The sequence below is a fragment of the Anolis sagrei genome, chromosome 4, assembly GCF_037176765.1.
Source record: "Anolis sagrei isolate rAnoSag1 chromosome 4, rAnoSag1.mat, whole genome shotgun sequence".
NCBI lineage: Eukaryota > Metazoa > Chordata > Lepidosauria > Squamata > Dactyloidae > Anolis > Anolis sagrei.
Genome location: NC_090024.1, coordinates 122,827,495 through 122,853,312, shown reverse-complemented (window position 1 = coordinate 122,853,312; position 25,818 = coordinate 122,827,495). Strand labels below are relative to the sequence as shown.

The following is a 25,818-nucleotide window of genomic DNA, read 5'->3' as shown; positions in this document are numbered from 1 at the left end:
AAGTGTGCCTCCAGGCACAACAGCCAAACTACCTCTACACAACTACTCTACTGGCTGACTTTACAGCTGCAAAGCTACTCAATGCTAGTCAAGCTTGCTAATTGCAGAATTCACACTTGCTTCAAACAGACATGTATTCTTTCTTCCACCCTGGACATTCCACAGGTATATATACCTGGGGTAAAAATTGCTGGAAGAAACATTAACAACGTTAGATATGCAGATGATACCGCTTTGATGGCTGAAAGCGAGGAGTAGCTGAGGAGCTTTCTAATCAAGGTAAAAAAAGAAAATGCAAAAGCTGGGTTGCAGCTAAACATAAAAAACCAAGATTATGGCAACAAGAATTATAGATAACTGACAAATAGAGGGAGAAAACGTGGAGGCAGTGATAGACTTTGTATTTCTAGGTGCAAAGATTAATGCAGACACAGACTGCAGCCAGGAAATCAGGAGACGCTTACTTCTTGAGAGATGACCAATCTCGATAAAATAGTGAAGAGTAGAGACATCACACTGGCAACAAAGATCTGCATAGTAAAAGCAATGGTATTCCCCGTACTCACCTATGGATGTGAGAGCTGGACTCAGTACAGTGAGATATTGTTGAGGAGAATGAAATTGAAGCAGGAGAGAAACTACAATTGGAGAGGGCAGCTAAACTCAAAAAGATGGAAATATTTGATAGTGGCTTAATGAAATCATGATTCAAGTAATCCCCACCAACACATTAACTACTTTTTTCTGTTTGAACCAGAGGAGGCTTTACTTATAAGTTGACTGTCTGCTATCTTCCTTGGCCTGACAAAAAGCATGCACAGGTTTGTGTTTATTATTCTGCCAAGAAATGGTATCTAACTCTCTTAATAAACCAGGTAAATTACCAATACCTTTGTGAAGTCTACATTCCTTAGTCAAGATTCAACAGACCACCTCTGTTCTCATTGTCATTTCCTGCTGTGACCAATGTTGCTGTGTCAAGTCTGTTAAAAAAGGGTGTAACACTCGGCAATTTGAAGACTGTTCAATGAAGCCACATGACTCAGATACTGCAGTTCGATCAAGAATCCGTTACTTTCGAAATGCTTAATAAAATTATTTGTAACATTAAAGAAAGGAAATTATATTGAAAATGATTAAAAAAAGAATCTGTTACTTTTAGATACAGATTAGTGATGTTTTAGGAATTTAATCTTAGTATTCAAGTCCGAACAATCTATATAAATAAAAATGTAATGTTCATTTGTGGGATTACCAGAACTCAAAAACCACTGGATGAATGGATGCCAAATTTGGTCACAAGATACCTACTAACCCAAAGAGTGACCATCACTCAAAAAATTGAGTTTGGGAGTTGTAGTTGCTGGGATTTATAGTTAACCCACAATCAAAGAGCATTCTGAACTCCTCCAATGATGGAATTGAACCAAACATGACACACAGGATGCCCATGACCAACAGAAAATACTAGAAGGGCTTGGTGGGCACTGACCTTGAGTTTGGGAGTTGTAGTACACCTACATCCAGAGAGCACTGTGGATTCAAACAATGATGGATCTGGACCAAACTTGGTAAGAATATTCCATTTGCCCAACTAGGAACACAGAGGGAGCTTGGGGGAAATAGACCTTGACATTTGGGAGTTGTAATTACTGGGATTTATAGTTCACTTACAATCAAAGAGCATTCTGAACCCCACAAACGATAGAATTGGGGCAAACTTCCCACACAGAACCCCTATGACTAATAGAAAATACTTAAGGCCATCCAGTCCAACTCCCTTCACTAAGGCAACGTAGTCAAATACTATTTACCCACAAGCATAAAGAAATTACATATATTAGAAACCAACACTTTCTCATTACTTTTTTTTCCAGATCACCAGACTGGGTCACGGCAACGCATGGCGGGGGATGACTAGTGTGTGTGTGTGTATGTGTATATATATCAGGCCCGTAGCCAGGATTTTTTTCGGGGGGAGCTGAGTTTGATTCGGAGGGGGGGGGGGGGCGCTGAGTATGAGTGAAAGAGGGTCTATGATTCTATGACTCTAGCCTTACCAAAAATATCTGTGCCTGTTAATATCTGTTAATATCTGTGCCTGTTACTGGATGCTACATTTTACCAGTAACAGCGACTACACGCTTGCTTTGCATGGACTTAGGTCTGGAGAAGCACTTTTGTCAGGAACTGGTTGGTGGTGTGCAGGACTGCAGCTGTGCATGCCTATATAACATACTTGTAGTTAAATGCTCTTTCTGAAGCGTCAGAAAAATCTTCTCTAGCTTAATCAGGAAATGCTAGGAATGCTGTCAATGAATTCCTTTGATGCTGACCCTTATAGCAGTGAGGTTAAAGAGGCTAGTTTTCAAAATGTTGGAATGCCTGCAAAGGGTCAAAGGCATGGAGACTTTAATCTTCAGCTGGAGGGAGGAGGGGGCTTTCTTTCTGCCGGAAGGGGGTGCAGAGTGGGCAAGGCCAAGCGTGACTGTACTTCCCCGTTTTGTGGACACCTCAGCCACCGTCTCGCCAGGTATGCCTCACCTTGCTTGCTCACTGGGATTGTGCAGTAAGGTGCGGCTCTGTACCACAGAAGTAGTGTGTGTGTGTTTGTGTGGAATTTGGCCTTAACCGAAGCCTGAGGAAAACACCACCAGAGGCAAAGTTATCTGAGCAAAGAAGTAGTCACCAGCTCTTAGTTAATGATAGCTTCCAGTTACAGGTACCTATAGCCCAAGGTGCTTCCAAAGAACTTCAATTGTCTGCTCAATTCAATACCAAAAATTATAGTATCTACATTTTAGCAGTGTCTTGCGGTTTTGTGCATGGAAAGCACTTAATCACATAGAACCTGCAAAATAAGAATTTGAGTGCTCAAAACTTTACCACTCCAGACATAATCTTGGTAATCCTTACAACTGTGCTGTCAAATACTGAGGTATATGATGTTGCGCTAAGTGTATTTCAGTCAAGTCCAATGCAGGAGACATAATAACATTTCACCCAGAAAAGAGGGAAAAAACAGGAAAACTTTTATCAGCAGAGTTAAAACATAAATTTTCAATGTATTGTCGAAGGCTTTCATGGCCGGAATCACTGGGTTGTTTTAAGTTTTCCGGGCTATATGGCCATGTTCTAGAGGCATTTTCTCCTGACGTTTCGCCTGCATCTGTGGCAAGCATCCTCAGAGGTAGTGAGGTCTGTTGGAAGTAGGAAAATGGGTTTATATATCTGTGGAATGACCAGGGTGGGACAAAGGACTTTTGTCTGCTGAAGCTAGGTGTGAATGTTTCTACTGACCACCTTGATTAGCATATAATGGCTTGGAAGTGCCTGGGGGGAATCTTTCATTGAGAGTGATTTGATTTGCCTGATTGTTTACTCTCTGTTGTTTTGCTGTTGTAATTTGCTGTGTCCAGGTTGGTTCATCAGGTGCTCTGCTATGGCTGACATAGGGACCACCAAACGCAGCATTGCCCAAACACGAATCAAGGAACATGAAAGGCACTGCAGACTACTTCAACCAGAGAAGTCAGCCATAGCAGAGAACCTGATGAACCAACCTGGACACAGCATTTTATTTGAGAACACAGAAATGCTGGACCACTCTTACAACCATCATGTCGGACTACACAGAGAAGCCATTGAAATCCACAAGCATGTGGACAGTTTCAACAGAAAGGAGGAAACCATGAAAATGAACAAAATCTGGCTACCAGTATTAAAAAAAACTCAAAAATTGCAACAGCAAAACAACAGAGAGTAAACAATCAGGCAAATCAAATCACTCTCAACAAAAAAGATTCCCCCCAGGCACTTCCAAGCCATTAAATGCTAATCAAGGTGGTCAGTTGAAACATTCACACCTAGCTCCAGTAGACAAAAGTCCTTTGTCTCACCCTGGTCATTCCACAGATATATAAACCCATTTTCCTACTTCCAACAGACCTCACTACCTCTGAGGATGCTTGCCATAGATGCAGGCAAAACATCAGGAGAAAATGCCTCTAGAACATTGCCATATAGCCCGGAAAAACCTACAACAACCCATAAACTTGCAATGTTACAAACAGTGCAACAAACTTACATAGTCTTTGTAAGCAATACAGAATAAGGCTTCTTCATCTCCATCCAATTGAGAGAGCCATAGAAATGGTTGAGCAAAATGCTTGAGCAAAGGCTCCTCAGAACAAAAGCTGAACTGTATTCTAAAAACCATACAGTTATACCCCACTGGATGTGATCCAAACTTACTAGTTGACCTACATTAGCAGCTGCACATAATGATTAATAGCATAAGGTTTTCTTTAACGCACACATACTTGATCCTGTTACGACTTACTGTAACAAATGAGGCCAGAAAGGCTTGCCTTTTGCAGAATGAAAACGATAGTCATAACTAACCATGGCTTTCCATCAAAAATAACTCACCAAGGCATCACAAAACATAATATTCACAGACACATACTGTGGATTAACTTGCACGGATTAGGGAAATAGCAATCCCCTCATGTTCTGTATACCTTTGAAAAAAAACAGTTCTAGCATGTTTTTTTCTAGGTTCAGCTCAGCTTGGCATGGAAATTTTTGTATTGTTCCATTATCTGGGTGGAGGCCAAAAGGGGTGCTAGACAGAGAAGAACAGTCCATTTTATTATGAGGGGGAGTTGAAAGAGGAAAACCATTTCCCCCATTTTCACAGGTTATTCCCTCTCCCAACTTCCCATTTCATGAACAAGGGTTGTTTCCACGGCGGCAACATGGGTGGGGGGAAAAATAGGAAAACAGGGGGAAATTGCTTTGCTCTGTCAAACCCCCCATCTCCCCCCATAAAGTGGACTATCCTTCTCTGTCTAACGCTCCTTTTGGCCTCTGCCCAGATAATAGAACTGTCCCTAGATTTTTTTGTAATATTTAGGATTATATTTAAAAACCTATTGGTGGAGCATCAATGTGGAGCAAGGGTCCTCAAACTAAGGCCCGAGGGCTGGATACGGCCCTCCAAGGTCATTTCCCCGGCCTTCACTCAGGGTCAACCTAAGTCTGAAATGACTTGAAAGCACACAACAACAATCCTATCTCATCAGCCAAAAGCAGGCCCACACTCCCCATTTAAATACTAATAAGTTTATATTTGTTAAAATTGTTTTCCATTTTAATTCTTATATTGTTTTAAAGTGTTTTTTGCACTACAGATAAGATATGTGCAGTGTGCAAAGGAATTCATTCAATTTTTTTTCAAATTATAATCTGGCCCTCCAACAGTTTGAGGGACTGTGACCTGGCCCTCTGCTTAAAATGTCTGAGGACCCCTGGTGTAGAGCATGGTCTATAAACAGCAGATCTACTGCCCTACACTACATCTTCAGATATTTTATATCTTTTGCCATCTTGATCACATTCTGATATTTATTTATTTATCTACTAGCTGTGCCCTGCCACGCGTTGCTGTGGCCTATAGTAATAATTTTTGAAGTAGAGGGAGATATCTGAACTATTATGAAAGAGAGGTACCTACCTATTCCTTCCCCCTTTTTCTTCCCCTTTCCTTTCCTCTCCTTTCTTCCTTCTCTACCTCTTTCATTCATTCCTTCTTTCGTTCTTTGGTTTCATCCTTCCTTCTCTCTTTCCTTCCTTCCCTCCCCTTCTCTACTTCTTTGTCTCCTTTCTTCCCTCCGTTTCCTTCCTTCTTTCCCTTTTTATTTCCTTTTCTCCTTCCTTCCTTCTTTATCTCTTTCCTGCCTTTCCTTTCCTTTTTCTTTCCTATTTTCTCTTTTTCCTTCTTTTGGTACCTCCTTCCTTCCTTCTCTCCTTCCTTCCCTCCTTCCTTCGTGTCTGTTCTCCCCCAATACCATGGTAGAGTCCCTTCTATTCTATGAGTCTATTTAATATAGTAACGTATAGTAGCAACATTATATTATATAGTAGTATATATAAAAATAATATATATATAATATATGTATTATATAGAAATATATATAATATTAATATATGAAGTATTTATATATATGTGTGTGTGTGTGTGTATTGCAAACCAGTGATCCAACATCCATCCATATATGTGTGTGTGTGCATGTGTCTACACTGCCATATAATCCAGTCCTAAGTAGATAATCTAGATTTTACATGGCAGTGTGGAAGGGTTGACTTTGGGTGCATCTACACTGCAGATTTAATAAAGGAGAATGAAGCTGGTGAGGGGAAGAGAAAATCTATTTTCTGTCATTTTGAAAGTGGTTTTTGGCATATGTAAGCATGAGTCCCCTTTCAGGGGGAGAAGGGCAGGATATAAATATAGGAAATAAATCTATATAAATAAAAATGAAATGTTCGTTTGTGGGATTAACAGAACTCAAAAACCACTGGACACCTAACAACCCAATGTATGTCCTTCACTCAAAAAAATTTGATTTTGTCATTTGGGAGTTGTAGTTGCTGGGATTTATAGTTTACCTATAATCAAAGAACATTCTGAACCCCACCAACGATGGGGAGCTGTGTGCCGCTCGCTGTGCCAGTTCTATTTTATGGCTGTGCGTGTGCACGTGCTTGGCTCTCAGTGCTGTAATGGCTGCTCTTCCCTTGTGTGGATTTTTGAGGTTTCTGCTGTTTCTTTGGGGGGTTTTTTGAGTGGAGGACATAAATTGGACTGTTAGGAGCCTTGTGTCCAAATTTGATGTCAATTCCCCCCAGTGGTTTTTTGAGTTCTGATGGTAGCACAAACGAACATTACATTTTTATTTATATAGATTGTGTCAGAAGCAAATTGAGAATAGTTTTAAAGATAAAAAACCACAAACAAAGTTAAAAACTTGGCATTATGCTAAATGTCCTTTGACCAGAAGCTGGTCACTTGGAACGCCTCTGGTGTAGCTGTAAGAAGGTCCACCATTGTGCATGTGGCAGATCTCAGGTTGCATTATAGTAGGTGGTCCGTGGTTTGCTGTTCTTTACACTCACACGTCTTGGACTCCACTTTATAGCAGCTTATGATACTGTAAATCATCGCCTCCTCCTGAGAAAAAATGTATAATATCACAAAGGATTACCACCTCACCTGCTTCATAGGAAATCTCCTACAAAACAGGAGCTTTTTTGTTGAGTTCTTGGGTCAGAGAAGCAGATGATGAAAACAGAAAAACGGCCTGCCTCAGGGAAGCGTGCTTGCTCCATCAATGTCCAACATTTACAGAAATGATCAGCTACTGCCAGAAGGGACAGAGAATTTCATCTATGCTGACAATCATGCCATCACTGCTCAAGCATCGAGCTTTGAAATAGTTGAACAGAAGCTCTTCAAAGCTTTGGGTGCTCTTACTGCCTATTACAGAGAAAACCAGTTGATTCCTAATCCATCTAAAATGCAGATGTGTTCTTTTCACCTTAAAAACAAACAAGCATCCCAAGTTCTGGGAAGGAATCCCACTGGAGGGAGTATTACAGCACACCAAAATACCTGGGAGTCACTCTGACTTACAAGAAGCACTGCCTGGCTATCAAGCAAAAAGTGGGTGTTAGAAATAATATCATATGAAAGCTGACTGGCACAACCTGGGGATCACAACCAGGTACAGTGAAGTCATCAGCCCTTGCGCTTTGTTACTCGGCTGCTGAATACACGTGCGCAGTATGGAATACTCTCACCACATTAAAGCAGTGGATGTGGCTTTGAATGGGACATGCCTCATTATCACAGGATGTCTATGCCCTACACCTCTGGAGAAGTTATACTATTTAGCCGGTATTGCACCACCTAATATCTACTGGGAAGTAGCAGCCAGCAATGAAAGGACCAAAGCAGTGACATCTCCAGTTCGGATATCAGCTAGCATGGTAACAACTTAAATGAAGAAACAAGCTTCCTAAGATCTACAGAGATACTTACAGGAACACCTCAGCAAGCAAGAGTTCAAAAGTGGCAGGTAAAAACCCAGAATCTCAATCAGTGTCTGATACCGGATGAGCAGTGACATCTCCAGTTCGGATATCAGCCAGCATGGTAACAACTTAAATGAAGAAACAAGCTTCCTACAATCTACAGAGATACTTACAGGAACACCTCAGCAAGCAAGAGTTCAAAAGTGGCAGGTAAAAACCCAGAATCTCAATCAGTGTCTGATACTGGATGAGCAGTGACATCTCCAGTTCGGATATCACCCAGCATGGTAACAACTTAAATGAAGAAACAAGCTTCCTAAGATCTACAGAGATACTTACAGGAACACCTCAGCAAGCAAGAGTTCAAATGTGGCAGGTAAAAACCCAGAATCTCAATCAGTGGCTGATACCAGATGAGAAACAAAAGTGATATTAAAAGTTATAGAAGACTATTCCAAACACCACAGATTTAACTAGTTGGCAGTTGTTCCAAGCACCATTGAACATTGTTTTCCTTCTACTGTGCTTCTGGCAATTTTTAACATTATCTCTTTCTCTAAAACCATCTTGATATACCTATGTTATTTTTGGCACTGGTATATTGCCAAACCCAACATGCTTTTGGCAGATGTTGAAACCAAAACATTTTACAATCCGATTTGTAAAGGAAGGGTTGTCATTGCGTAAAATGTTTTCTTGCCTCTTGGTGCATATATCTCCAGGGATCTCTGTAGTGTAGGAGGTCTGTGTAGATCAAGGTGGGGAATCTTTGGCTTTCTAGGTTCTTTTGTCTGCATGCAAACTTTCCAGAACAAATGCTTTTGTTTTTAGTAATACATTTTTTATTTTTAAAATAATCCTCCCAGATTGCCCAGCACAGTTAGAATGTTAGTAAGTCATAAGGGATGAATTGATGGATGCTATGCTCATCATTTAGTTCTAACTACCTCCACATGATTGCCACATGGTCTTATGACATGTCTGAAAATGTGTTATCCTGCTTCCCAGGTCATGTGTGTGCTAGGGTATGAACATAAATTTGCAAAAGTAAGTTCTTTCTTTTTGAAAGAATAAAGTGCATAAACTGGTGTTGTCGAAGGCTTTCATGGCCGGAATCACTCAGTTCTTGTGGGTTTTTTCGGGCTATATGGCCATGTTCTAGAGGCATTTCTCCTGACGTTTCGCCTGCATCTATGGCAGGCTTCCTCAGAGGTCTGCTGGAGCTGGGAAAAAAGGGGTTTATATATCTGTGGACTGACCAGGGTGAGACAAAGGCTTTTGTAAGTTGGGCTAGGTGTGAATCTTTTCAACTGACCACCTTGATTAGTATACAATGGGCTGACTGTGCCTGGAGCAAACTCTTAATGAAAGGTGCTTAGATGTCCCTGCCTGTTTTTCTCTCTGCTGTTTTAATTTTAGAATTTTTTTAATACTGGTAGCCAGATTTTGTTCATTTTCATGGTTTCTTCCTTTCTGTTGAAATTGTCCACATGTTTGTGGATTTCAATGGCTTCTCTGTGTAGTCTGACATGGTGGTTGTGAGAGTGGTCCAGCATTTTTGTGTTCTCAAATAAAATGCTGTGTCCAGGTTGGTTCATCAGGTGCTCTGCTATGGCTGATTTCTCTGGTTGGAGTAGTCTGCAGTGCCTTTCATGTTCCTGGATTATTGTTTGGGCGCTGCGTTTGGTGGTCCCTATGTAGACTTGTCCACAGCTGCATGGTATACGGTAGACTCCTGCAGAGGTGAGAGGATCCCTCTTGTCCTTTGCTGAACGTAGCATTTGTTGGATTTTCTTGGTGGGTTTGTAGATTGTTTGTATGTTGTGTGCCTTTGTCTCACCCTGGTCAGTCCACAGATATATAAACCCCTTTTTTCCCAGCTCCAGCAGACCTCTGAGGAAGCCTGCCATAGAGGCAGGCGAAACATCAGGAGAAATGCCTCTAGAACATGGCCATATAGCCCGAAAAAACCCACAAGAACTGAGTGCATAAACTGGGTTGCAGTTAAACATAAAAAACCCAAGATTATGGCATCTGGACTGGCAAATAGAGGGAGAAAACATGGAGGCAGTGACAGACTTTGTATTTCTAGGCGCAAAGATTAGTGCAGATGCAGACTTCGGCCAGAATAATCCTACATTTTCATACATGCTATGGTAATTATTGAATGAAAATTAAAATCTACCCTTTAACTGAAAGACATGTTTTTAAGGAAAGCACTAGGCTTGGGCGGTTTCGTTCGTTAATTTCGTAATTCGTTATTAATTCGTATTAAAATTAGCTTACAATCCAATATTGAGCCATGCAGGAATAGTGTGAGGAGTAATGAAAAATCGAAACAATTTTTCCAATTTATTTCGTAATTATTTCGTAATTATTTCGTAATTATTTCGTAATTATTTCATAATTATTTTCGCATGTCTGGTGCAAGTTTTATAGTTGTTGTTTGTTTTATCACACCAACAGTCAACAACAGAGGGAGAGGGAAGCTTCAAAAGTTCCCCCTGTCCCATTTGGAGGTTTTTTTAGCATATTGCGCAATCGTGTCCGCCATTAACGAATCGATTCGTAATTTTACGAAATTTCGTATATTTTGAAATTTTTAAAAGGAAAATTTCGGAATTCTTAAAAAAAAACGAAACGCAAGGGCCCCCTAAAAACAAAACGAGTTTAGAACCAAATTCTTCCGTGGTTACCCAAGCCTAGAAAGCACTGTTCAAAATCTACATTAGGTAATTGTACTGGCCCCTACAATTATGATTTTAGGTATGTGGTCAAGACATATTCTATACCGCAAAACTTTGGCTGAGTCAGATTCTGACAGCTTGTGGGTTTCTTCTATCAATACTGTGCAGTGATCAGGCGCTGCTTCCTAGGCCTGTGCAATCAATGAAAAAAATGCTTTAATACTCATTATTAAATTAAGTGAGGGTGATGAATCACTTCTAAAGTGTTTCTAAAGTATCATAAGGGGTCCGTATTGAAACTATAATGATATAACAAATTTTTCGTTACTTTTTCATTATGTAATTGTCCAAACGGGAAAGCTTCCAGGCCTCCTTTCTCCCTCATTTTTAGAGCTATCAGGATGAAACTTCCTACAATAGTAGAACACATTTACCACTGTTACTCTTCCAAGTTTCAGAACACTTCACACATTCACTGAAGTTTGGGAATTTTAAAAAGTTTTTATGAACAACATTAAAAAAAACTACAAGAGCTATCTCCTTGGATTTCTATTTTCAAGGATACAGCATCCTCAAACTATCTAAGATGAAGGCCAGTTCACAGTCCCTCAGAATGTTGGGGGGTCAGGCAATAATTCCAGGCCCCTAACATGAACTAATTCTAATGCACAGTGCATTTATCTTATTTGTAGTGCAAAAAGGGGTTCTTGTTGTTGTGTGCCTTCAAGTTGTTTCAGACTTAGGGCAACCATAAGTCTAAAGCAGGGGTCCTCAAACTATGGCCCGCGGGCCACATGCGGCCTGCAGAGGGCATTTATCTGGCCCGCTGAGAAGGAGGCCTCCTTCTCAGTGCCTGTTGGGCCTGGAAAGCAGCGAGGGGCTTCTTTGGGAGTTAGTGGGATTTGGGAGTTACTGGGATTTATAGTTTACCTGCCATTGCAGATCATTATGGAGGGGTCCGAACCTGGATCTGGTGAGAACACAGGCTTGCACCACTCATGGGCCCGACAGGCAGCGCAAGGCAGGTGAGGGGAGCTGCACCGTGGGGCCTATTCTCACACAAAGCCCCTAGCTGCTTTCACTGCTTGCCAGGCCCGACAGGCGGTGCAAGCCAGGTGAGGGGATTCGCGCAACACCAGGCCCATGCAGTTTGATGTGTGAATCCCCTCACCTGGCTTGCTTGGCCCGTCAGACCTGGCAAGCAATGAAAGCAGCGAGGGGCTTTGCGTGAGAACAGGCTGTGCGGTGCAGCTTACCTGCACTGCAACTCATGGATGCCAGGCGAGGGAGGCTGCACTGCGCGGCCTGGCATTGCACAAAGTCCCTTGCCACTTTCACTGCCTGCCAACCCGATGGACGGTGCGAGCCAGACAAGGAGCTTTGCGCAAGGCCAAGCCACACAGTGCAGCTTCCGCTGCTTGCCAGGCCGGGTGAGAGTCCTCCCCCCGGATCCAGGCTTGGACCCCTCCAGAATGATCTTCAATGGCAGGTAAACTATAAACCCCAGTAACTCCCAAATGCCAAGGTTTATTTTCCCTAAGCTTTCCCAGTATTTATTGTTGGTCATGGGAAATCTGTATACCAAGTTTGGTACAATTTCATTGTTGGAGTTCAGATGCTCTTGGTTGGCCTCCCAGCAACTCCCAAATGCCAAGGTCTATTTTCCCCAAGCCTCTCCAGTATTTTCTGTTGCTGATGGGAGTTCGGCTGATAGGCTGATCAGTAAACATATTCATGGGTACCCTGCTGTTATATTAAGACTGTTACCCATGCTGTGACATGCTTGAAGTTAACATTTCATTTATTTGTAATTAGAAATAAATCTTTCACAATGTATTATTACATATTGTTTTTGTGATTAATCACTATGCGTTATGTTCAGTTTGGAACAGTGTGCTGGAAGAAGCAAAGACCACCAGCATTGAAGCGATGGTCCTCCAACATCAACTCCGCTGGGCCGGCCACGTTGTCCGGATGCCTGACAACCGTCTCCCAAAGCAGTTGCTCTACTCCGAACTTAAGAACGGAAAACGAAACGTTGGTGGACAGGAAAAGAGATTTAAAGATGGGCTCAAAGCCAACCTTAAAAACTCTGGCATAGACACTGAGAACTGGGAAGCCCTGGCCCTTGAGCGCTCCAGCTGGAGGACAGCTGTGACCAGCAGTGCTGCAGAATTTGAGGAGGCACGAGTGGAGGGTGAAAGAGAGAAACGTGCCAGGAGGAAGGCGCGTCAAGCCAACCCCGACCGGGACCGCCTTCCACCTGGAAACCAATGCCCTCACTGCGGAAGAAGATGCAGAGCAAGAATAGGGCTCCACAGCCACATACGGACCCACAGAGAAATCCATAATGGAAGACCATCTTACTCGTCCAACGAGGGATCGCCTAAGTAGTAAGTAAATTGGAACAATGAAAATACATCCTGCATATCAGATATTTACATTACGATTCATAACAGTAGCAAAATAAGATATGTAAAGTGTGCATAGAAATTTGATCATATTTTTTTTAAAAACTATAGTCTGGCCCTCCAATGGTCTGAGGGACAGTGAACTGGCCCCCTGTTTAAAAAGATTGAGAACCCCTGGTCTAAAGTTTAGGGTAAGGGTCAGGTAAAAAACCTTGGAGGGTTGCATCTGGCCCACGGGCATTAGTTTAGGGACTCCTGTTCTAGGTTCTCCAAAAAGACTTTATGGTCAACTCTGTTGGACCTAGAGCCTTTTGATTTCTAATGAAAAAATATTAATCAAATTTGCCCACAAATATGAAAAGTTGACTGTACCTTCTATTTTCTAGTGTTGCCATGGCATTCTACTACTCAGCCAGAAAAGAAGCACCTGATGAAGCAAACCAAGGCAAACCAAGGCATGGTGATCTCATCTTACAGTGTTGTAGCAATGGCTGTTCTGATCCCCTCGGCAATCTGCAACCACAGAAGATTACCCTGTCTGAATCAGCAGCGGCATCTTAAAGCTGTGGAAGCTGTCAGACAATTCAAGAGATTATGGAAAACACCTGAGCATTAATTACCTAAAATTACAGTTTAGAATCAGCATCACCAAGCTACGAGCAGAGAAATTCTTTATAAAAATATCAACTTTGAGTGAGTTTAGAAATCAAGAGAAATGGATAAAAAAGCATGGTTCTATACACAACCCCCCATATGCATTTCCATCAACTAAATGGCATAGGAAGGAGTCCCTAATAAAATAATGAAGAGTGTGGGGCATAAATCCTTGAGCATTTCATCCTCATGTGGAAAATCAAATAATTATAGTGGTCTTCTCTCCACCTTAGGAGAAAATGAACATTCTTCTATAGTATTTTCCCCATATTCAACCCCCCCCCCCGCCCCCCAAAAAAAGCAGGGGTTCTCAAATTTTGGTACTGTTCCATTATCTGGGCAGAAGCCATTAGAGGGCTCTAGAGAAATAGTCAATTTTACAGGGGGAGGGGGCTGAATGAGGAAAACCATTTCCCCCATTTCACTGGTTATTACCCTCCCCACTTCCCATGTCATAAACAGGGTTGTTTCCACTGTGTGCAGTGCCTAAAGACCTTGGCCTGCACTTAAACACAATTGGCGCTGACAAAATTACCATCTGCCAGCTGCAGAAGGTTACCTTACTGGGATCTGCACGCATCATTTGCTGATACATCACACAGTCCTAGACACTTGGGAAGTGTCCGACGTGTGATCCAATTCAACAACCTGCAGAGTGATCTTGTTTGCTGTGTACTCATCTTGTTGTGTTTCAAATAATAATAATACTACTAATAATAATACTAATAATAATAATAATAATTAACGAGAAACAACTGTAAAAGCTGACACGATATGAGGATTTAAAGATTAAACTGGAAAGACTCTGGCACAAATCAGTAAAGGTGGTCCCAGTGGTGATGGGCACACTGGGTGCAGTTTTTTTTTTGTCGTGTCAGGAGCAACCGCTCCTGTTGTGAGAGAATTGGCCGTCTGCAAGGACGTTGCCTAGGGGACGCCCGGATGATTTCTGATGTTTTATCAGCCTTGTGGGAGGCTTTTCTCATGTCCCCGCATGAGGAGCTGGAGCCGATAGAGGGAGCTCATCCGCCTCTCTCAGGATTTGAACCTGCGACCTGTCAGTCTTCAGTCCTGCCAGCACAGGCTTTAACCCACTGCGCCACCGGGGGCTCCTACACACTGGGTGCAGTGCCTAAAGACCTTGGCCTGCACTTAAACACAATCGGCGCTGACAAAATTACCATCTGCCAGCTGCAGAAGGCCACCTTACTGGAATCTGCACACATTATTCGCCGATACATCACACAGTCCTAGACACTTGGGAAGTGTCCGACGTGTGATCCAATTCAACAGCCAGCAGAGTGTCTGCTGTGGACTCATCTTGTTATGTTTCAAATAATAATAATAATAATAATAATAATAATAATAATAACAACAACAACAACAACAACAATAATAATAGAAATCCCAGGGCCATCCAGTTCAACTCCCTTCAGCCAGGCAGGAAAAGCACTGTCAGAGTGGTGGAAGAGGGAAAGGGTTTTGGAAGCAAGGAATGCGAGAAGGAAAGAATGTGGGCAGTAAGGAAGGTGAAGAAAAAAGTATTTTGGAGCGAAGGATGAGGAGAAAAAGAGGAGGCTATATGGGGAAAGGAAGGTGGGAAAAAGGCTTTTAGTGGCAAGAGAGGGGAAGGAGCTGAAAACATAAGGGAAAGCTTGGAGGAGAGGAAAGGAGGAGGAGAAGGGAAGTGCAGAGCCCCTCAGTATGCTTTGTAGAACTGCAAGGGCTCCATGGAGCACACTTTGAGAACTGCTGCCCAAAAGTAGGTAAAGGTTTTCCCCGGACGTTAAGTCCAGTCGTGTTTGACTCTGAGGTGTGGTGCTCATCTCCATTTCCAAGCTGAAGAGCCAGCGTTGTCCGTAGACACCTCCAAGGTCATGTGGCCAGCATGACTGCATGGAGCGCTGTTATCTTCCCGCTGGAGCGGTACCTATTGATCTACTCACATTTGCATGTTTTTGAACTGCTAGGTTGGCAGAAGCTGAGTCTGACAGCGGAAGCTCACACCGCTTCGCAGATTTGAACTTGCGACCTTTAACTAGGTTGTCCTATACTATATTAAGTGATCCTGTTAATTTACTCTGTTTCCACGATATTTCCTATGCCGTTATACATTATTATCCACCTTACTAAACCACTTATCCTTTAACTAGTTCATGTAGTGGTCCTTCCTCCCCCACTCCAAAATTAGTCTGCTGTTATTGTTGTTGCTAGCTATTATTGTTATGTTGTTTTACGTTGTTTTATGCTGTCGAACCCAGAGGGTGATTCTCACCAATGGAGTGCCATAAGCAGGGTTCCGTCCTGGGCCCGGTCCTGTTCAACATCTTTATTAATGACTTAGATGAAGGGCTAGAACGCAGGATCATCAAGTTTGCAGACGACACCAAATTGGGAGGGATAGCCAATACTCCAGAAGACAGGAGCAGAATTCAAAATGATCTTGACAGATTAGAGAGATGGGCCAAAACTAACAAAATGAAGTTCAGCAGTGACAAATGCAAGATACTCCACTTAGAAAAAACAAAATACAAAGATACATAGTGGGGGACACCTGGCTCAAGAGCAGTAAGTGTGAAAAAGATCTTGGAGTCCTCGTGGACAACAAGTTAAACACGAGTCAACCATGTGATGTGGCAGCAAAAAAAGCCAATGGGATTTTGGCCTGCATCAATAGGAGCATAGTGTCTAGATCCAGGGAAGTAATGCTACCCCTCTATTCTGCCTTGGTTAGACCACACCTGGAATACTGTCCAATTCTGGGCACCACAGTTGAAGAGAGATATTGACAAGCTGGAATGTGTCCAGAGGAGGGCGACTAACATGATCAAGGGTCTGGAGAACAAGCCCTATGAGGAGCGGCTTAAGGAGCTGGGCATGTTAGCCCGAAGAAGAGAAGGCTGAGAGGAGATATGAAAGCCAATGTATAAATATGTGAGAGCAAGTCATAGGGAGGCAGGAGCAAGTTTGTTTTCTGCTGTCCTGGAGACTAGGACACGGAACAATGGCTTCAAACTACAAGAGAGGAGATTCCATCTGAACATGAGGAAGAACTTCCTGACTGTGAGAGCCGTTCAGCAGTGGAACTCTCTGCCCCGGAGTGTGGTGGAGGCTCCTTCTTTGGCGGCTTTTAAACAGAGGCTGGATGGACATCTGTCAGGGGTGATTTGAATGCAATATTCCTGCTTCTTGGCAGGGGGTTGGACTGGATGGCCCATGAGGTCTCTTCCAACTCTTTGATTCTATGATTCTGTTTCCCCTCATCACCAGGGTGATAGCCAAAATTCAGAGGCAGAACGAGGTGCATCCTGGTAGCCTAGGGAGTTTTGGTTCACCCCACTCCAACTTTCTCACAGCTTCCATCCTAGACATCCAGATCTTCTGACAACACACAACGGGCAATACAAGGGATCCAAATCAGGGGCTGGATGGCCATCTGTCAGGGGTGCTTTGAATGCAATATTCCTGCTTCTTGGCAGGGGGTTGGACTGGATGGCCCATGAGGTCTCTTCCAACTCTATGATTCTAAGGAGTTGGGTTATGGTTAAGGTTAGGTTGAGAAGGGGAAGAAAGGGGGGGGGGGGAGGCAAAAAAAAAAAACCTGGAGATGGGGGGGGGAAGGGTGGTGGAGGGGGAACATTTGTAGTCTTCTTGTATTCTCCCATCAGTTGGATGGTGTTTTTCCGTATCTGTCGTACTTTTGTCGGTACAATTCTGAATCACGTAGTCTTCCTGGTTATCTGAACATTAGGAAGAACTTCCTGACTGTGAGAGCCGTTCAGCAGTGGAACTCTCTGCCCCGGAGTGTGGTGGAGGCTCCTTCTTTGGAAGCTTTTAAGCAGAGGCTGGATGGCCATCTGTCAGGGGTGATTTGAATGCAATATTCCTGCTTCTTGGCAGGGGGTTGGATTGGATGGCCCATGAGGTCTCTTCCAACTCTTTGATTCTATGATTCTGTGATCTCATTGATAACCTTTTTGAAGACCCAGATTAAGATCTGTCTTGCAACCCTCCTGCCACCTATCCCACTGCTTCTTGGCTGGCTGCCAGGGGCGTTTGCTGCTCGGCTCTGCCAAGACCCATCCCTCTGAATGGCTAAGAAGAAACTGTTAAGTGTCTCCTTGCACTGTACATGGGCTGGGCCCTCTATTTTTCAAAAATTTAATTATTCACTAGGTGAGTCAGACTGGAAGCAAGCTCTTTTCTTCCTGTCTAGAGTGATTCAGGCAGAGGGAGGTGATAAAAAGCACCTGAAACGAGAAGAGACACAACGGAAGCCTTGCCCCCTTGATTCCCGAGACCCTCCTTGGAAGTGAGTGGGGCTGGAGTGCCTTTTGGACCTGGGGACCAGAGCTCTCCCGAGTTTCCAGAAATGCCTCAGCGTTGGCTTGTCACTTTGAGCTGCCTTGCAGCCTCTCTTCTCCTCCCTGCAGCTGTTGGCACCCGAAGAAGAGAAGGTGAGGCATGCAAGCCGAAAATCATCTTGTTTTCATAAGATTTCATTGAAGCCTCTTGCCGGCCCAACTGCCCCATTTAGCTCTCAGGGAAGTGCCTTCTCCAAGCTGCTGAACAACTTCTCGACAAGACAGAAGTAACTTGAGAGCTGTCTTTTAATACCCATCTGGGCAGGAATAGTTATTTGCAGACCAGGTTTCTCAAAATGGGCAATGTGGGTAGTAGTAGTAGTAGTAGTAATAGTAGTAGGGCAATGTGGGTGATGGGATTGGCTCTTCACTTATTTTCCTTCTTCAGTTTTGGAAATCCCTCGTTCTCTGCAATCTACTCACCTCAAGCTAGAAGTACATGGGGAAGCATATTGTGTGGTTGCGTAGCAACAACAAGCCAAATTCTTATGGTGGAGGCTTTTAAAAAGTTGTCTAGATGGCCATCTGTCAGGGGTGCTTTGAATGCAATTTTCCCATTCTTAGCAGGGGGTTAGACTGGATGGCCCACAAGGTCTCTTCCCACTCTATGATTCTATGATTCTTTATTCACTACTAGCCGTCTCGTGCTTTCTCTTCGGATGTCAGCCAATATCTTTCTTCCCATCACTCCTGTTCTCTCCCAGCGAAATCTGATTTGGTGTCTTTTTAGTTCTTCCGTCAAGAATAAATATTTTCTCCTTTTCATCAGGGTCGTCGATGGTATTTCCTTTAATATTGCAATCTTTCTCCCTTTTATAAACTGTCTGGTTAATTTTTTTGTCGTGTCAGGAGCGACTTGAGAAACTGCAAGTTGCTTCTGGTGTGAGAGAATTGGCCGTCTGCAAGGACGTTGCCCAGGGGATGCCTGGATGATTTGATGTTTTTATCATCCTTGTGGGAGGCTTCTCTCATGTCCCCGCATGAGGAGCTGGAGCTGATAGAGGGAGCTCATCCGCCTCTCCCCGGATTCGAACCTGCGACCTGTTGGTCTTCAGTCCTGCCGGCACAGGGCTTTAACCCACTGCACCACTGGGGGCTCCGTCTGGTTAATGTTTTGTTTTAAAATTTCATCTCTGGTCCTTTTTCTGTGAAGTGGACAATGACGTCTCTTTCTACTTTATTTCTTCTCGCATAATTTGTTGAGATGCGATACACTCGATCCATATTGTTCTCTATCTCACCCCCTGGGCATTTCATTAGTTTAACTGTTAAAGCTATTACTATTTGTCTTACATCTTCCTTTCTTTCCTCTATTATCTTTCTACATCTCAATTGATATTCCAATTCCTGGGAATCAAGTTTCTCTTGTTTCCATTCTAACCTTGCACTTCTTTCTTCAAGCTTGTCTATAGTTTTTCTGTATTGCTCCTGCTTGCTTGCCATTTCTTATCTTTCCTTCTTCATCTCCTTTACTTCTTGTTGTAAGGCGTGCATTTTTTTTATGGTCTCTAGGTCTTTTTCTTTTCTCATTTTCTATAATTCTTCTTAGTGTGTATCTTGTTTATCTGACAGTCTTTTTAATTCCTCTTGATGTGCATCTTGTTTTCCTGATATATTCCTTGAATCTCTCTCATAATATCCTTCAGAGTAAGTTCCTCAGGTACGGATCCTCTTCTGGTTGATCCCGCAGTTAATAGTAATTGTTTCTTATCCATGTCATAGAATCAAAGAATCAAAGAATTGGAAGAGACCTTGTGGGCCATCCAGTCTAACCCCCTGCCAAGAAGCAGGAATATTGCATTCAAATCACCCCTGACAGATGGCCATCCAGCCTCTGTTTAAAAGCTTCCAAAGAAGGAGCCTCCACCATGTCTTTGTCTGTTTTTGTTTTAGATGTTGCCATCTCTACTTTGCATATATTTTATTTTACGTTGTAAATATCTATTTATTTACTTATTTATCATGTCAGGGGCAACCAGACCATTGTATTACATTTCTAACAGAGCAGAACAAACAAACAGATTTAAAAAAAACACAAAGTTTGCAAACTTGGTAGTTGATTAAATGTCCTTTGACCAGTAGCTGGCCACTTGGAGTGCCTCTGGTGTTACTGCAAGGAGGTCCTCCATCGTGCATGTAGCAGGGCTCAGGTTGCATTGCAGCAGGTGGTCAGTGGTTTGCTCTTCTCTGCACTCGCATGTTGTGGATTCTACTTTGTAGCCCCATTTCTTAAGGTCGGCTCTGCATCTCATGGTGCCAGAGCGCAGTCTGTTCAGTGCCTTCCAAGTCGCCCAGTCTTCTGTGTGCCCAGGGGGGAGTTTCTCATTTGGTATCAGCCATTGGTTGACGTTCTGGGTTGGAGCCTGCCACTTTTGGACTCTCGCTTGCTGAGGTGTTCCAGCGAGTGTCTCTGTAGATCTTCGAAAACTATTTCTAGGTTTAAGTCATTGACGTGCTGACTGATACCCAAACAAGGGATGAGCTGGAGATGTCACTGCCTTGGTCCTTTCACTATTGGTTGCTGCTTCCCGGCAGATGTCAGGTGGTGCAATACCAGCTAAACCGTGTAATTTCTCCAGTGGTGTAGAGCGCAGACACCCTGTGATAATGAGGCATGTGTCATTAAGAGCCACATCCACTGTTTTAGCGTGGTGAGATGTGTTCCACACTGGGCATGCATACTCAGCAGCAGAGTAGCATAGCACAAGGGCAGATGTCTTCACTGTGTCTGGTTGTGATCCCCAGGTTGTGCCAGTCAGCTTTCGTATGATATTGTTTCTAGCACCCACTTTTTGCTTGATATTCAGGCAGTGCTTCTTGTAGGTCAGAGCACGGTCCAGAGTGACTCCCAGGTATTTGAGTGTGCTGCAGTGTTCCAGTGGGATTCCTTCCCAAGTAATCCTCAGAGCTCGGGATGCTTGTCTGTTCTTAAGGTGAAAGGCACATGTCTGTGTTTTAGATGGATTAGGGATCAGCTGGTTTTCCCTGTAATAGGCAGTAAGAGCACCTAAAGCTTCAGAGAGCTTCTGTTCAACCATCTCAAAGCTCCCTGCTTGAGCAGTAATGGCACAATCATCTGCATAGATGAAGCTTTCTGTCCCTTCTGGCAGTGGCTGGTCATTTGTGTAGATGTTAAACATGGATGGAGCGAGCACGCTCCCCTGAGGCAGGCTGTTCTTCTGTTTCCGCCATCTGCTTCTCTGGCCCTGGAACTCAACAAAAAAGCTCCTGTTTTGTAGCAGGTTTCCTATGAGGCAGGTGAGATGGTAGTCCTTTGTGATGTTATACATTTTTCTCAGGAGGAGGCGGTGGTTCACAGTATCATAAATACCTATTGGTGTTGCTTTATCCTGTTTTCTTTGGATCTCTGCACTTCTTTCTTCCAGGTTCTCTTCTTGCTCCCTTCAAATGACCTCTCTCTCTCTCTCTCTCTGTGTGTGTGTGTGTGTGTGTGTGTGTGTATATATATATATATATATATATATATATATATATATAATGTGACTTAGTTCTCTGATTTGTGAAGAAAAATTTCTAATATATGTATTATCTTTATGCTTGTAGGTAAACAGTACTTCTTGTTGTTTCTTTGTCAGCGTTGATGTAGAGATTGTCTGGTTTGCCTACTCTGGATCATGAAACATATTATTGTCCTTCTTCAGGGGTTCCTTTCAAATCTATGATATTATAGCTGTCATATACATGTGTGTGTATGGGTGAATCATATCTATCTATCTATATCTGCCAATGTAGCAGTTCTAAAACATGCAATTTTGAGTAGATCAATAGGGAAGGTAACAGCTCTCCATGCAGTCATGCTGGCCATATGACCTTGGAGGTGTCTATCGACAACGCCAGCTCTTTGGCTTAGAAGTTGAGATGAGCACCATGCCCCAAAGTTGGACAGGTCTGGACTAAATGTCAGGGGAAAGCCTTTACCTTTATCTATGGCTGGATGGCTCTTTGTCAGGAGGGCTTTGATTATGTTTTCTTGCCCTGGTGAAGGGAGTTGGACCAGATGGCCTTAAGACAGCATTTCTCTATCTGGATGTTGGGTCCCCTGGGGGGGTGTCACGAGGGGGTGTCAGAAGGGTCGCCAAAGACCACCAGAAAACACAGTATTTTCTGTTGGTCATGCGGGTTCTGTGTGAGATGTTGAGGCCAATTCTATTGTTGGTGGGGTTGAGAATGCTCTTTAATTGTAGGTGAACTATAAATCCCAGCAACTACAGCTCCCAAATGACAAAATCATATTTTTTTGGAGTGATGGTCACTCCTTGGATTAGTAGGTGTCTTGTGACCAAATTTGGTGGTAATTCGTCCAGCAGATTTTGAGTTATGATGTCACTCAAAATGAGCAGAGAATGTGTGTGTGTGTGTGTGTATATATATATGTAATGTTTGTTTGTTTGTTTGTTTGTGGGATTAACAGAACTCAAAAACCACTGGGGGAATTGCCACCAAATTTGGACACGATACATCTATCAACCCAATGTATGTCCTTCACTCAAAAAACACCCAAGAAAAACAAGAAGCAGAAAGGACTTCTAAACTGCATGTCCACAAAGGAGAAACTGCATACCCAGAAAAAGAGCCATGGCCACACCCCCTCCTCCTCGTGGGGAAGCAGCCCGCCATTAAAGCATGAGGAGCCAGGTGCATGTGCACAGCCACACACACACACACACAAGTGAGAGTGGGCACCATGGGAGTGGAAGTGGAGGCTTGCCGCATGGAGCCCCTTCTCTTTCCCTGCTATGTCAGAAGGGCAGTCTCCTCCTCCTCCTTTCCCTGTTGGAAGAGGAAGGGGCGGATGAGTGGCAGCGGCGGCAGCGGAGTCCCCAGGCAAGGAAGAAGGGGAGGAGGAGGAGGTGGAAGAGGAGGCGAGGGAGGTCGACGGTGCTTGAATGAAGGACTTCCTTCTCTTCCTCACTTCCTTCCCTTCTTTCCTCCTTCTCTTTCCTTCCTCCCTTTCTTTCCTTTTCTTCCTTCCTTTCCTTCTTTCCCTCCTTCCCTTCCTTCCTGTCCCTCCTTCCTTTCCTTCTTTACCTTCCTCCCTCCCTTCCTTTCCTCCTTCTTCCCCTTTCTTTATTTCCTTCTCCTTCATTTCCTTCCCTCCCTCCTTTCTTCATCCCCCTCCTTCCTTTCCTTCCTTCTTCCTTCATTCTCCTTCCTTTCCTTCCTGTCCCTCCTTCTTTCTTTTCCTTCCCTTCTTTCCCTCCTTCCCTTTCTTTTTCCTTCCTTCCTGTCCCTCCTTCCTTCCTTATTCCTTTCCTTCTTACTATGTAAGATATAAATACAATATTAAATGGGATAGTCAAGAAGTAACGAGAGAAAGAGGGAAAGAGGGAAGGAATGAAGGAGGGAAAGGGGGAAGGAAGGAAGGAGAGAAGGAGGGAGGGAAAGAAGGAAGGAAAGAAAGGTAGAGAAGCAAGGAAGGAGAGAAGAAAATAAAAAAGTGAAAAGAAAAAGAGAGGGAAGGAAGGAGAGAAGGAACGAAACATGGAGAAGAAAGGAAGGAAGGAAGGAAGGAAGGAAGGAAGGAAGGAGAGAAGGAACGAAACATGGAGAAGAAAGGAAGGAAGGAAGGAAGGAAGGAAGGAAGGAAGGAGAGAAGGAAGGATGTAACCAAAGAGCAAAGAAAGGGAGGAAAGAAACAGGTGGAGATGGAAGAAAGGAGAAAAATAGGGAAAGAAAAAGAGGAAAGGAAGGAAAGAGGGAAGGAAGGAGAGAAAGAGGGAGGGAAGGTTGGTCACAGCAACGCGTGGCGGGTACAGCTAGTATATAAATATAGGAAAGAGCAGGCAAGGGAACAGAATAAGAGACTTAGCATAATCTTGCCTTGTTTTCATTTTGTGCGTGTGTGAGTGTGTGTGAGTATATTTAAGCTTATTATAACCTGTTTACATTTCCTGTGATTGAATAGGAGCCAAATGCAAACTGTTCTGTAGCCAGAAAACCGATCCCTTCTCTGAGCACAAATTGTACACATTAAACCAATTTAGGACATGTGCTTGATTTATGAGCTGCTTTTTGGATGTTTTTGGCTAGGCACATAATCATGATATTCTCTTTCCCATTGCACCCATTTGTAATGTAAGAGGAGGCCGCCAGACTGAACAAGTGTGGCACTGCACGATTCCATTACTATGCAGCAACCATACAGAGAATTTATAGAATGGGGGCCATTCACTGAAGCCTGTGGAAAGAAACATGTCGGTTTTGGTATGGACCTGTATCAATTACCTTCTATATTCTGGCAAAGCATGACGAAAATCAAGCTGCTGCCTATCACCTTCATAGCAAGACAAAAGAAAGTTGTTTTCAAGGTAGGGCATTTTCAGCACAACTTGGAAAGTGCCTTGTGCTTTTGTACTTTTAAACACTTCCTTCCTAGGAAGACTTAGAATCATAGAATCAAAAAGTTGGAAGAGACCTCATGGGCCATCCAGTCCAACCCCCTGCCAAGAAGCAGGAATATTGCATTCAAAGCACCCCTGACAGATGGCCATTCAGCCTCTGTTTAAAAGCTTCCAAAGAAAGAGCATCCACCACACTCCGGGGCAGAGAGTTCCACTGCTGAACGGCTCTCACAGTCAGGAAGTTCTTCCTAATGTTCAGATGGAATCTCCTCTCTTATAGTTTGAAGCCATTGTTCCGCGTCCTAGTCTCCAAGGAAGCAGAAAACAAGCTTGCTCCCTCCTCCCTGTGACTTCCTCTCACATATTTATACATGGCTATCATATCTCCTCTCAGCCTTCTCTTCTTCAGGCTAAACATGCCCAGCTCCTTAAGCCGCTCCTCATAGGGCTTGTTCTCCAGACCCTTGATCATTTTAGTCGCCCTCCTCTGAACACATTCCAGCCATTGGGGGAGACCATCCGGAGTTTCAGGGTATAGTGTCATTTGTACACAGATGATGTCCAACTCTGTCATTCCTTCCCACCTGCTACTAAAGAGGCTGTTCAAGTCCTGAACCGGTGCTTGGCCGCTGTAATGGACTGGATGAGGGCGAATAAATTGAAACTAAATCCAGACAAGACAGAGGCACTCCTGGTCAGTCGTAAGGCCTTCTGGCTTATCTAAATTAGTCAGCAATATATAGAACACAGATATCTATTACTAAGATACACAAAGTATTATGTTATTGTTGTTGAAACTTCAAGTATAATGTCATATGACAGATTTATTACTTATAAACACAATATAGAAGAACAATTTCTCTTAGTCATGAATAAATGTCCATATTCATTTAGATAAACATAATAGTCCAGTCTGTCTGATGGTTTAAAGCAGGGGTCCTCAAACTTTTTTAACAGAGGGCCAGGTCACAGTCCTTCAAACCGTTGGAGGGCCGGATCATAATTTGAAAAAAAAAATTGAATTCCTATGCACACTGCACACATCTTTTTTGTAGTGCAAAAAAAAAAAAAAAAAACCAAAACAATACAATAATTTAAATGAAGAACATTTTTAACAAATATAAAATTATTAGTATTTCAATGGGAAGTGTGGGCCTGTTTTGGCTGATGAGATAGGATAGTTATTGTTGTTGTTGTTGTTGTTGCTGTGTGCTTTCAAGTCGTTTCAGATTTAGGTTGACCCTGAGCGAGGGCCAGGTAAATGACCTTGGAGGGCTGCATCCGGCCCCCGGGCCATGGTTTGAGGACCCCTGGTTTAAAGAGTCACTTGTAGATGTTTTTGAAGGACTATTTGTGGCATCCAAAGTTGTGTCAGAGAAGAGTTCTACACAGTGACCAGGTATCCCGGGTATAGTTCCTTGTTTCGGTGTTGGTGATGAAAACACCTTCTTCAGGTAATGAA

General features: G+C 43.2%; 1 protein-coding gene across 1 annotated transcript in view; it reads left to right on the top strand.

Annotated features, from left to right (window-relative positions):
- Window positions 1-17,828: 17,828 nt before the first annotated feature.
- LAMC2 (laminin subunit gamma 2) overlaps window positions 17,829-25,818 on the top strand; it is a 77,759-nt gene continuing 69,769 nt past the window's right edge. The window contains exon 1 of the mRNA XM_060774488.2: window positions 17,829-18,087. Coding sequence (XP_060630471.2) covers window positions 18,003-18,087 — 85 coding nt within the window. The 5' untranslated portion in view covers window positions 17,829-18,002. The remainder of the gene's footprint in view (window positions 18,088-25,818) is intronic.